This window comes from Hyla sarda, chromosome 6 (genome assembly GCF_029499605.1).
Source record: "Hyla sarda isolate aHylSar1 chromosome 6, aHylSar1.hap1, whole genome shotgun sequence".
NCBI classification, from domain to species: Eukaryota; Metazoa; Chordata; class Amphibia; order Anura; family Hylidae; genus Hyla; species Hyla sarda.
The window spans coordinates 282977834-282990368 of record NC_079194.1 but is presented as its reverse complement, the minus strand read 5'-3'; the positions used below and the strand labels follow the sequence as shown (position 1 = coordinate 282990368).

General features: G+C 40.0%; 1 protein-coding gene across 1 annotated transcript; it reads left to right on the top strand.

The window, feature by feature from the left end:
* The first annotated feature begins 1196 nt into the window (after window positions 1-1196).
* On the top strand, window positions 1197-10868 carry LOC130277518 (uncharacterized). The gene is made up of 6 exons (XM_056528194.1): window positions 1197-1253; window positions 2238-2336; window positions 7165-7382; window positions 7477-7532; window positions 10360-10392; window positions 10702-10868. The coding sequence occupies exons 1-6, from the start codon at window positions 1197-1199 to the stop codon at window positions 10866-10868; spliced, it is 630 nt and encodes a 209-aa protein (XP_056384169.1).
* Window positions 10869-12535: the final 1667 nt, after the last annotated feature.

Here is a 12535-nt window from a genome sequence, read left to right as displayed (position 1 = left end):
GAAACAAAAAAATTTTTTATTTTTTTTTGGCAATAAAAGGTTTAAAGATATTAATAATGTAACTTAAAGTGAAAGGAAAAAAATGGATCAGAGACTAAAAAATGTGCCTAAGAATAACTAAATTAACGATACAATCCAAGCTTTTAATGTTAAAAATACAAGTTGAGGCTAATCCGCTTGATGGATACAACAGACACAGGAGTTGGCACTCCAACCCAGAGAAGTTTTTATGATGTTTTATTTATTTATTTTTATTTTTGGACCTCGTTAGTTAGTTTCGTTAGTTATCAACAGCTGCATACAAAACAGAATTTATAAAAGTTCTTTTAATTGAAAACAATGTGCTCTTGAATGACAGAAATGGCCATGTCTTTTATTGTATTTTACAGTAATTTTTGTAAAAAAATTTTTTATCAAGTGGACCAAGATTATAATTGTGTTATTCTTTAAAAGAAAAAAAAAATATTTTCACTATAGGATACATAATTTGCTAAGTAGGGGCAGGTGTAAGATTTAGAAAGCAAAATAATTGATCTTTTTTTTTTTTTTTAAACTGTAATGTTATTAAGGTTTTTCATATACATAAATTCAAAAACATAAAATAAACAAGGAATGTCAACACAAATACCACAGGCTAACATAACCTGCAAAATACAGGGAAAGCACAGGGGCCGAGGCCCAATAGTAATCATCACATTACAATGAGAGAACAGGTACAAGGTACGGCCAAGGTAAAGTCATAAAGGTCAAGAAAACCATGGAAGGCCATCGGTACCAAACTATGAGACACCTAGGACCACCATAGTAGCCATAAAACAGCCTGTACCAGCGTGTCACCAAACAACATCCGTATCAGGTATAAAGGTTGCAAGCCACAACAAAAAGAGGGAGGGGGGACAAACAATAGACACACAAGGACAACATGCGACAACCACATAAGGTAGGGTGGAGAATGAGAAAAGAGAAGGGGAAGGAGGAGAGAAAAAGGAGGAGAGAAGAAATCAAGGCGGTTGCCGATCCGTAAAGCGATCCCAGGGCTCCCAGACCGAAAGGAACAAGGGAAAAGAATTATTGAGGGAAGCTGTCAGGAATTGCAGAGAACGGATTTTACGTATACGGGCGAGAAGGGCGGAATCAGGGGGAGGGAGAGTTTTCTTCCAATATTTGGCTATGAGGGGCTTGGCTGCTAAGACAATATGCTGAAAGAGTTTGAAGGGTTTCTTAGACAGGGAAGCGCAGGAGAGATGAAGAAGGTAAATACGGGGGTCTAGGGTCTATTTTTTTGATTGTAAAAAGGAAGCTAAGACCATTCAATAAAAAAAACAAAAAACATTAATAACAATTTAGTAATTATTGTGCTTAAACAAAAGCTAAACCCGTAGATCATTTGTATGTGTATCCAGGACAAGTAAAGAAAAATTAAGTTATTGTAGGCCAAGCAGGGCGCTGTTCATGCTGCTGGCTTGTGAATAATGTACATGTGCAATGTGAGAGCATGTTACATAGCCTTATTGAACATTGCCCAACTGTAATGTAGTGTATTAAAGGGGTATTCCAGGAAAAAACTTTTTTTTTTTTATATCAACTGGCTCCAGAAAGTTGAACAGATTTGTACATTACTTCTATTAAAAATCTTAATCCTTTCAATAATTATCAGCTGCTGAAGTTGAGTTGTTGTTTTCTGTCTGGCAACAGTGCTCTCTGCTGACATCTCTGCTTGTCTGGGGAACTGCACAGAGTAGAAGAGGTTTTCTATGGGGATTTGCTTCTAAACTGGGCGGTTCCCGAGACACGTGTCATCAGAGAGCACTTAGACAGAAATAACAACTCAACTTCAGCAGCTCATAAGTACTGAAAGGATTAAGATTTTTTAATAGAAGTAATTTACATATCTGTTTAACTTTCTGGAGCCAGTTGATGTATTAAAAATCTTTTTTCCTGGATAACCCCTTTAAGCCATGCTTGGACACCATTACTTCCTGTTTTTTCAGTACTCTGTTTGCAATATATACCCATTATAAAAACAATGTTTCTTACCAATATACTTATATTGGCATCATATATATTCTTATACAAAGTTTTTAGTTGACACTTCCCATTGAAACGTATTAATTACTAAAATTATTGTCAAGCACCATTTTAAAAAAAAATAAAAAAAAACGTAAAAGAGCAGATAATCAATATGTGACTAAGGCTTTTGGGCTAAAGAATATCAATGTTTTTTCTTATCTTAACAGGCCATGCTCAGTCCAGAAAATGAAATCATCACTCTCATCATCTCTGATTCTAGTCCAAACTTAGTTAATCAAAGTGTCCAAAGTGCATTTGGGTCACGAGTGAGCGCTATAATAGATTTGGCTATGGTCAAACTTGAAGCCAACATAGAAAAAAAAATGAGTCTTTTGATGAAAACTATGTAAGAAATTTTTTTATTCACGTTTGGATGTAATGATGAATAAAATAGCGGACATTAAAAAAATAGTTTGCTTATTGTTCCATAGTTTGATTGCTATTTAGAGTCATGTTCCAATAAAAGAAAAAAAATAAACACTTAGTTACCTCAAAAATATAGTTTTTTTTTGGATGTATCTTTTTTGGAGTTCATGTGTCTGAGTTTTACTCCCATGTTTGTTTTTTAGAGGGTTTTGAGCATATATATGTGAAATCAACCTAACTTTAACCCCTTAAGGACCCAGCCAATTTTCACTGTAGGACCCGGCCATTTTTTGCACATCTGACCACTGTCACTTTAAACATTATTAACTCTGGGATGTTTTTACTTTCCATTCTGATTCCGAGATTGTTTTTTCATGACATATTCTACTCTATGTTAGTGGTAAAATGTTGTCGATACTTGCATCGTTTCTGGTGAAAAATTCCCAATTTTTTTTTTTTTTACTTTGAAGCTCTCTGCTTACAAGGAAAATGAATATTCCAAATAAATTATATATTGATTCACATATACAACATGTCTACTTTGTGTTTGCATCATAAAGTGGACATGTTTTTACTTTTGAAAGACATCAGAAGGCTTCAAAGTATGGCAGCAATTTTCCAATTTTTCACAAAATTTTCAAAATCGAAAATTTTCAGGGACCAGTTCTGGTTTGAAGTGGATTTGAAGGGTCTTCTTATTAGAAATACCCAACAAATGACCCCATTATAAAAACTGTACCCCTCAAAGTATTCAAAATGACATTCAAAAGGTTTGTTAACCTTTGTTAATTGAAGGAGAAAATTCAAAATCTTCATTTTTTACACTCGCATGTTCTTGTAGACCCAATTTTTGAATTTTTACAAGGGGTCAAAGGAGAAAAATCTTCCTAAAATGTGTAACCCAATTTCTCTCGAGTAAGGAAATACCTCATATGTGTATGTCAAGTGTTCAGCGGGCGCAGTAGAGGGCTCAGAAGGGAAGGAGTGACAGTGGGATTTTGGAGAGTGAATTTTTCTGAAATGGTTTTTGTGGGGCATGTCGCATTTAGGAAGCCCCTATGGTGCCAGAACAGCAAAAAAAAAAAAAACACATGGCATACTATTTTGGAAACTACACCCCTCAAGGCACGTAACAAGGGGGTCACAACTTTTTGTTAAAGTTGGATGCGTAAATAATTTTTTTTTTCACTAAAATGCTAGTTTTCCCCCAAATTTTTAATTTTTACAAGGGATAATAGGACAAAATGCCGCCCAAAATTTTAACCCCATCTCTTCTGAGTATGGAAATACCCCATGTGTAGACGTCAAGTGCTCTGCTGGCGCACTACAATGCTCAGAAGAGAAGGAATCCCATTTGGCTTTTGAAAAGCAAATTTTGCTGAAATGGTTTTTGGAGGGCATGTCGCATTTAGGAAGCCCCTTTGGTGCCAGGACAGCAAAAAAAAAAAAACAAAAAAAAAAAAAAACAAATGGCATACTATTTTGGAAACAACACCCCTCAAGGAATGCAACAAGGGGTACAGTGAGCCTTAACACCTCACAAGTGTTTGACGACTCCCCCAAATTTTACATTTTTACAAGCGGTAATAGGAGAAAATGACCCCCAAAATTTGTAACCCCATTTCTTTTGAGTACGGAAATACCCAATGTGTGGATGTCAAGTGCTCTGCTGGCGCACTACAATGCTCAGAAGAGGAGGAGCGCCATTGATCTTTTGGAGACAGAATTTGGTTGGAATAGAAGTCGGGGGCCATGTGCGTTTACAAAGCCCCCCGTAGTGCCAGAACAGTGGAACCCCCCACATGTGACCCCATTTTGGAAACTACACCCCTCACAGAATTTAATAAGGGTGCAGTGAGTATTTACACCCCACTGGCGTTTGATAGATCTTTGGAACAGTGGGCTGTGCAAATGAAAAATTTCATTTTCACGGACCTCTGTTCAAAAAATCTGTCAGACACCTGTGGGCGTAAATGCTCATTGTATCTCTTATTACATTACGTGAGGGGTGTAGTTTCCAAAATGGGTCACATGTGGGGGGGAGGGGGTACATTGTTCTGGCACTATGGGGGCTTTGTAAACACACGTGGCCTTAAATTACGGACAAATTTTCTCTTCAAAATCCCAATGGCACTCCTTCTCTTTTGAGCATTGTAGTGGGCCCGCAGAGCACTGTACATTCGCATATGGGATATGTTCTTACTCATAAGAAATGGGGTTACAAATTTTGGGGGGCTTTTTTTCGTATTTTTCCGTGTGAAAATGAAACATTTTAGCGATTTTTTTTTTTTCAATTTTCCATCCAACTTTGAAGAATTTTCATTAAATACCTGTGGGATGTTCAGGTTCACTATACCCCTTGTTATGTTCCGTGTGGGGTGTAGTTTCCAAAATGAGGTCACACGTGGGTATTTCTTTTTTTTGCGCTTATGGCAGAACCACTGTAAAATCAGCCACCCCTGTGCAAATCACCAATTTAGGCTTCAAATGTACATGGTGCGCTCTCACTCCTGAGCAATGTTGTGCACCCGCAGAGCATTTTACGCCCACATCTGGGGTATTTCCGTACTCAGGAGAAATTGCGTTAGAAATTTTGGGGGTCTTTTTTTCCTTTTAACACTTGTGAAAATAAAAAGTATGGGGCAACACCAGCATGTCAGTGTAATTTTTATTTTATTTTTTTACACTAACAGGCTGGTGTAGCCCACAATTTTTCCTTTTCATAAGGGGTAAAAGGAGAAAAAGCCCCCCAAAATTTGTAGTGCAATTTCTCCCGAGTACAGAGATACCCCATATGTGGCCCTAAACTGTTTCCTTGAAATGCGACAGGGCTCCGAAGTGAGAGAGCGCCATGCGCATTTGAGGACTAAATTAGGGGTTGCATAGGGGTGGACATAGGGGTATTCAACGCCAGTGAATTAGGGACTTGCATAGGGGTGGACATAGGGGTATTCTATGCCAGTGATTCCCAAACAGGGTGCCTCCAGCTGTTGTAAATTTCCCAGCATGCCTGGACAGTCAGTGGCTGTCTGGTAATACTGGGAGTAGTTGTTTTGCAACAGCTGGAGGCTCCGTTTTGGAAACAGTGGCGTACCAGACATTTTTCATTTTTATTGGGGAGGGGGGCTGTGTAGGGGTATGTGTATATGTAGTGTTTTTTACTTTTTATTTTATTTTGTGTTAGTGTAGTGTAGTGTAGTGTTTTTAGGGTACAGTCGCACGGGTGGGGGTTCATAGTAGTTTCTCCCTGGCAGTTTGAGCTGCGGCAGAAAATTTGCTGCAGCTCAAACTTGCAGCCAGATACTTACTGTAAACCCCCGCCCTGTACGTTCACATTGGGGAGGGGGGGGGGGAACATCCAGCTGTTGCAAAACTACAACTCCCAGCATGCGCTGACAGACTGTACATGCTGAGTTTTGCAACAGCTGTAGGCACACTGGTTATGTATCACTGAGTTTGTGACCTAACTCAGTGTTTCACAACCAGTGTGCCTCCAGCTGTGGCAAAACTACAACTCCCAGCATGTACGGTGCATGCTGGGAGTTGTAGTTTGCAACAGCTGGAGGCACACCGGTCGTGAAACACTGAGTTAGGTAAAAAAAAAACTGAGTTTCACAACCAGTGTGCCTTCAGTTGTTTCAAAACTACAACTCTCAGCAGTCACCGACAGCCAACGGGCATGCTGGGAGTTGTAGTTATGCAACCAGCAGATGCACCACTACAACTCCCAGCATGCACTTTAGCTGTTTGTGCAAGCTGAGGGTTGTAGTTATACAACAGCTGAAGGTACACTTTTCCATAGAAAAAATGTGCCTCCAGCTGTTGAAAACTAAAGTCCCAGCATGCCCATAAGGGAATGGTGGTCTGCCTCCTGCTGTTGCATAACTACAGCTCCCAGCATGCCCTTTTTGCATGCTGGGAGCTATTGCTAAGCAACAGCAGGAGGCTGTCACTCACCTCCAACTGCTGCTCCACGCCGCCGCACACAGGTCAGTCCCTCGTCGTCGCCGCCGCTCCTGGGTCCCCGATCCCAAGAGGGATGCCGGGGTCAACTTCCCGCACCCGCTCACGTCCTCCGGAAGAGGGGCGGAGCGGGTTGCAGGAGTGACACCCGCAGCAGGTGCCCTGATTGGCCGGTAAACCGGACGACGAATCAGGGCGATCGTGAGGTGGCACCAGTGCCACCTCACCCCTGCTGGCTATAATTCTGGGTCACCGGAGACCTGATTGACCCGGGCGGAGGTTTACAGTAAGTATCCGGCTGCAAGACTGAATTGTCCAGCGATCTGCGGCCATCGCCGACATGAACGATTTCAGCAGGCATCCGGCTCCGGTCCCTAACCGGCTAGCGGTGGGGACCGGATTTCCCACGGGCGTATGGATACGCCCTCGGTCCTTAAGGACTCGGAATGCAGGGCATATCCATACGCCCTGTGTCCTGAAGAGGTTAATGGTGTAAGCTAACACACCTGAGTATTTTTGTCTCACACATTGACAACAAAGTCTCCCTTTTATGCGGTCTGTCCCTATGCTATTAAAACATCACAGGCATGTACCCCCCCGATGTTTTGCTGGATAAAACCAGCTTTGTCAAGGGTCTGGGCAACGCTAGCATGACAGACCCTACATCTGCTTCTTAATACCTCCATTTATGGGCGTTAGTTGGTCAAAACACTGATCATTAATTGCCCTTACATTATTAGTAACTCCCACCTTGTCATCCTTCAGATCTCATTGGTTCCCACACTGTCGCCTAGGACGTCAGTCACAAGGCATGATGACATCATCTTCCGGAGTATCTTCCGATTGATTCCTTCCCCATCACTTGGGATGTCAATCTCTGTACGTGATGACATCCTCTCTCGACTTGTCCTCCAGTTGGTTCCGTCACCATCGGTCTCCGTCGGGTCATGTGATGTTGCGTCATCCTCACGTGACGCGCGTAGGTATGCTTACATCCCGGGGTCATTTTTCTTCTATTGTTTGCTTCTTTTTAATATTACCCAGTAATTAATCCTGTCTCATTTTCCTTCTTTTTAGGTTTCACCAGGAATCTCCATCTCTCCCGGATATCACATTCAGCACTCAACACTCGGGTAAGTTTTATTGTTGATTATGGGGTTTTCAAGGTAGGAGTTAATGATCAGTGAGTCTGTATATCAGTGGGTCTGTATATCCGTACATATGGTTATGAGGTACTATTTAATTGTTTTATATTTAATGTATTATATTCCACCCATTTCCTACAAGAATGCTGTAAAATTAAATCCCTCATTGAGGCCATTTGGAGATTTACAGTTCAATCTGTAGAACCATCTTGCCTCTTCTCTCAATAACATGATGTCAATGTCCCCTCTTCTAGGGCCTAATCTAATTTGTGTAATGCCCCAGAATTGTAGGGATTCCAATCTTCCTCCATGGTGATTTCTAATGTGTCTGGAAATGGGGGTATCCCCTGTGTTCTGATTGTACTAAGATGTTTCCCTATTTGTCTTTTAAGTTTTTGTGTTGTTTTCCCAACATACAATAGATGGCATTCGCATTCAGCTGCATAAACTACATTGTGGCTACTACCGTTAATAAAGTCCCTTATGTCTTAGACCTTCTTGTCTTGAGGGTTAATAAACGTTTTCTTTTTTGCCATATATTTACAAATTGCGCAGTGGCCACAGGGAAAGGATCCTTTTGGTGGTTTTGGTGGCCAATTCCCATCCGATGTCTCACCTCTTTTTTCCTCCTCTTTTTGGTGGCTATGAACCAACAGTTCTTTTAAGTTCGGGCCCCTTCTATAGGTGATACTCGGACCCTGCCCAATCACATCCTTTAAGTCACCATCCGCCTGTAATATGGGCCAGTATTTCCTCATGATTTGGTTGACTTGAGTTAAGTAGCCATCATATAGTCCTACACATCTTATTTCGGGGTTGATTTGAGTTAGTGGTTCCTTTTTATCCTCCATAAGCGATGTTCTTGATTTTCTGGTCGCATTATTATATGCTCTCCTCATAAACTTCTTAGGGTATCCTCTGTCCAGGAAGAGCTTCATTAGTTTGTTACTTTCTTCTTCAAAATGGTGTACTTGGGAGCAGTTTCGTCTAGCTCGGACATATTGTGCTATTGGGATGCTTTTCCGTAATGAGCTGGGGTGCCAACTATCCCAATGTAATAGGCTATTGGTGGCCGTAGGTTTTCTGTAGATTGTAGTTTGTATTTTATTATTTCCATCTATGAAGATGGTAAGATCAAGGAAGTTAAGATTTTTACCCCCGATCTCATGAGTAAACCTCCTCCCTATATCATTGTTATTCAGTTTATTTACGAATTCCAATAATAATTTTTCTGTTCCCTCCCAAAAAATTAAAATATAGTCATCCAGGTATCTGCACCAAAATAAAATGTGGTCAGTGTATTCAATCAAACCCTCAACATCAAAAACAAAATTGTGCTCCCACCACCCCAAAAATAAATTAGCAAAAGTAGGTGCACACGTGGTCCCCATTGCAGTACCTTTGATCTGTCGAAAAAAGGTACTTTGAAAAAGAAAATAGTTGTGGGTCAATGAAAAATCAAGTAATTGAAGTACAAAATAATTGTGTTCCGTGAATACTCTACTTTTAGTGCTTAAGTAGGTGCTAGTGGCGTGTAAATACAAGTTGTGTTCAATGTTACTGTACAACCCCTCAACATCCAAACTCATTCGCACTATATATTCGCAATTACAAATATTCGTATTTTTTTCTTCACAGTACACATCACAGTGATCAGCCCTCTCTGCTTCCAGCTTGTGTGGTGTGAAGAAGGCTCTATTACTATTGTGTGAGACTGGCGTGCAAATTTTCGCATATGTGAAAATTTTCATATGCAAATTTTGCACATATACGAATTTCCGCATATGCTAATTTGTGTATATGCTAATTTTAGCATATGCGAATTTTCGTATATGCGAATCTTCGCATATGCAAATTTTCGCATATGCGAAAATAAAACGCGCAAATTACGAATATGCTAATTTAGCGAATGTATGACGAATATTCGTCCATATATTCGCAAAATGTTGCGAATTTGAATATGGCCTATGCCGCTCAACACTAGTGACGGTAAGGTGGGTACAAAGGGTGCTAAAATACTATCAACGTAGACACTAATGTTCTGTGCAATATTGTTATTCCCTGAGACAATTGGTCAGGGGGGTATTTTTTATGCAGTTTCAGAAGAGCATAAAAAGCAGCTATTCTTTGATGAGGAATAAACAAAAATTAAAATTCCTCCTCTGAGATGAGGTTTTTTCCTTTGGCCAACTCCAGAATTTGTTTTAATTCAGCTAGGTAGTCCTCCGTGGGGTCTTTTCTAATGGTTTCATAGGTCTCCCTATCATTGAGGATGTCTAGGACCATTTTAAGATATTCCTCCTTGTCCAGGAGGACAATGTTCCCGCCCTTATCTGAAGGTTTTATTACCAATTCTTCATTTTGTTGTAAGTTGTTAAGGGCTATTTGTTCCCCTTTGGTCAGGTTGAAATGGATTTTATATCCCTTTGGCTTGATATTTTGAATATACTTTGTTACTAAGTTTACACATGCCTCAATGTTGGTATATTGTGTAAATGAGGGTGTCATCTTAAATTTAGGTCTTAATTGTGTGAAGGGGGCCCTCAATACAGATGGGGTTCCTTCATTTTCCATCTCTAGATCAATCAATGTCTCAAGAGCTAGGCTCACTTCTATATCTCTCTTGATGCCATTTGTGGAGTACCAGTTTGCGGGCGAAGAGACTAATGTCTTTTACCCATTCAAACTGGTCAAATTTTGCGGTGGTGTAAACGTCATACCTTTTAGTAAGAGGGATTTCTCATTTTCATTTAAAATATATGTGGACAAATTCAAGATTTGCATTGCATCATTTCCAAACTCTTCTAATCCACAGCTTGCTCCTTCTCCATGATTCAAATCATACGAGGTAGGTTCAAACTTAGGGGTCATGTTGGTATATTCATCTGACCTTGTGCTAGTAGTGTTTGTAATGGATTGTGTATAGTGGGAGGTCCCCCTAAAAAAGAGGTGACAGATTGGGGTGCCTGTATCAATGGAGTAACCATATTTTGTGCACTTTGTGCACTCTGCTATTTTAACATAGGCTTACTCCTAACATACATAGAACCCATCTGGGATATAGTGAATATTGTAAATAACAATAGAACAATAGGTAAAAAATGTTGAACTTAAAAATAAATAAATAATAAATCAAAATTCACAATATTTATTCTAGGAATGGTATATGGAGTAAGGAATGGAAGGAGGGAGTTTGATATATGGAGAAGGTACCTAACCCTTCAGCTAAGAATTTCTCCTAGGGATTGCACCCGGTTATATAGTAAAATAAAAATAAAGGAGTCTTTTGGATGCCTTAACTACAAAAAAAATAACAACACTTGACACATCATAACTTTGTACATAATCACCTGTTCCTGCAATAAATAAACAATGATGGGTCACACATCACGTGCCCTCCCGGGATGTAAACAACGTGAGGATGACGCAACATCACATGACCCGACGGAGACCGATGATGGAACCAACTGGAGGACACATCTAGAGAGGATGTCATCATGTACAGTAATTGACATCCAGAGTGATGGGGAAGGAATCAACCGAAAGATACACCGGAAGATGATGTCATCATGCCTAGTGACTGACGTCCTATGTGACAGTGTGGGAACCAATGAGATCTGAGGGATGACAAGGTGGGAGTTACTTATAATGTAAGGGCGATTCATGATTGGTGTTTTGACCAACTAACGCCCATAAATGGAGGTATTAAGAAGCAGATGTAGGGTCTGTCACGCTAGTGTTGCCCCGACCCTTGACAAAGCTGGTTTTATCCAGCGAAAAGTCGGTGGTGGTGGTGGTGGTGATGGGGGGGTACACACCTGTGATGTTTTAATAGCATAGGGACAGGCCGCATAAAGGGAGACTTAGTTGTCAATGTGTGAGACAAAAATACTCAGGTGTGTGAGCTTACACCATTAAGGAAAACGTAGTGACACACCATTGCAACAGTCCCCAGCCAGAAGTGGTTACTTTATAATGCCACATAAGGTCTTAGTCTCCTATGTAATTTTAATATTATATCCAGCCATATGGCCACAATAGGCCAAACTTTTAGACAAAATTATTAAAAGTTATATTTTAATTTTAGGGGGGGGGGGGTCCCTAGTATTGGGAATCAGTCCCATCTGTGCTTAGGCGCAGAGGGGAATTTGTGAATAATTGACAAAAATATAAGGCAGACTTCTGAGAGTTCCGTATATGTGCTCGGAGCTGGTGTATATTTGTGCAAAGAAAATGACACTTACGTTCTTTTTGTGCGTAAAATATAAATTAATAAAAAAATAAATAAAAAATGCAGCTAGTAAATCTGTCTACGTGCTAAAGGGCTCTACGGTACACCTGCAGGTAGACATCGCTAGAAAAAGTTCCACCACAATAAATGCACAAAAAAGAAAGCAGAAAATATATTGCGCAATAATTTGCGTGAGAAAATACATTTAAAATTACTCTATATAGATTGATGAATCTCCCCCACAGTCTCTAGTGTTATTCAAAGTGCATATATAATTAGGTGTTACTGTTTCACATTTTTTGCAAACTGCGCATTATTAAAGATAAGGGGCATAACTTTGCCTTGATGTCAGGAACCTTCTTGTATAATTCCACAAAGTCATGTCTATTACATTGGGTCCCTATATAAGCTGTATATATCTATGTGGATTAGGAAATGGAGTGATGGGCAGTGAATACATTACCTGGTGCTAATATAGACAAGACTTTGTGCAATTATACATGAAGGGTCCAGACATCAAGGGAAAGTTATGCACCTTATGTTTAATAATGCGCAGTTTGCAAAAAATGTGAAACAGTAACACCTAATTATATATGCACTTTGAATAACACTAGAGGCTATGGGGGATGTCTATTGTAGACACAGATCTACCCCTTTACACTGCTTGTCTAATTTACACTCTTGCTCAAAATTTACAAAGGTTGTGTACGTCCATGATGAATCTAGAAATCTAGGCAAATATAGAAACGCCCCCCCTCGC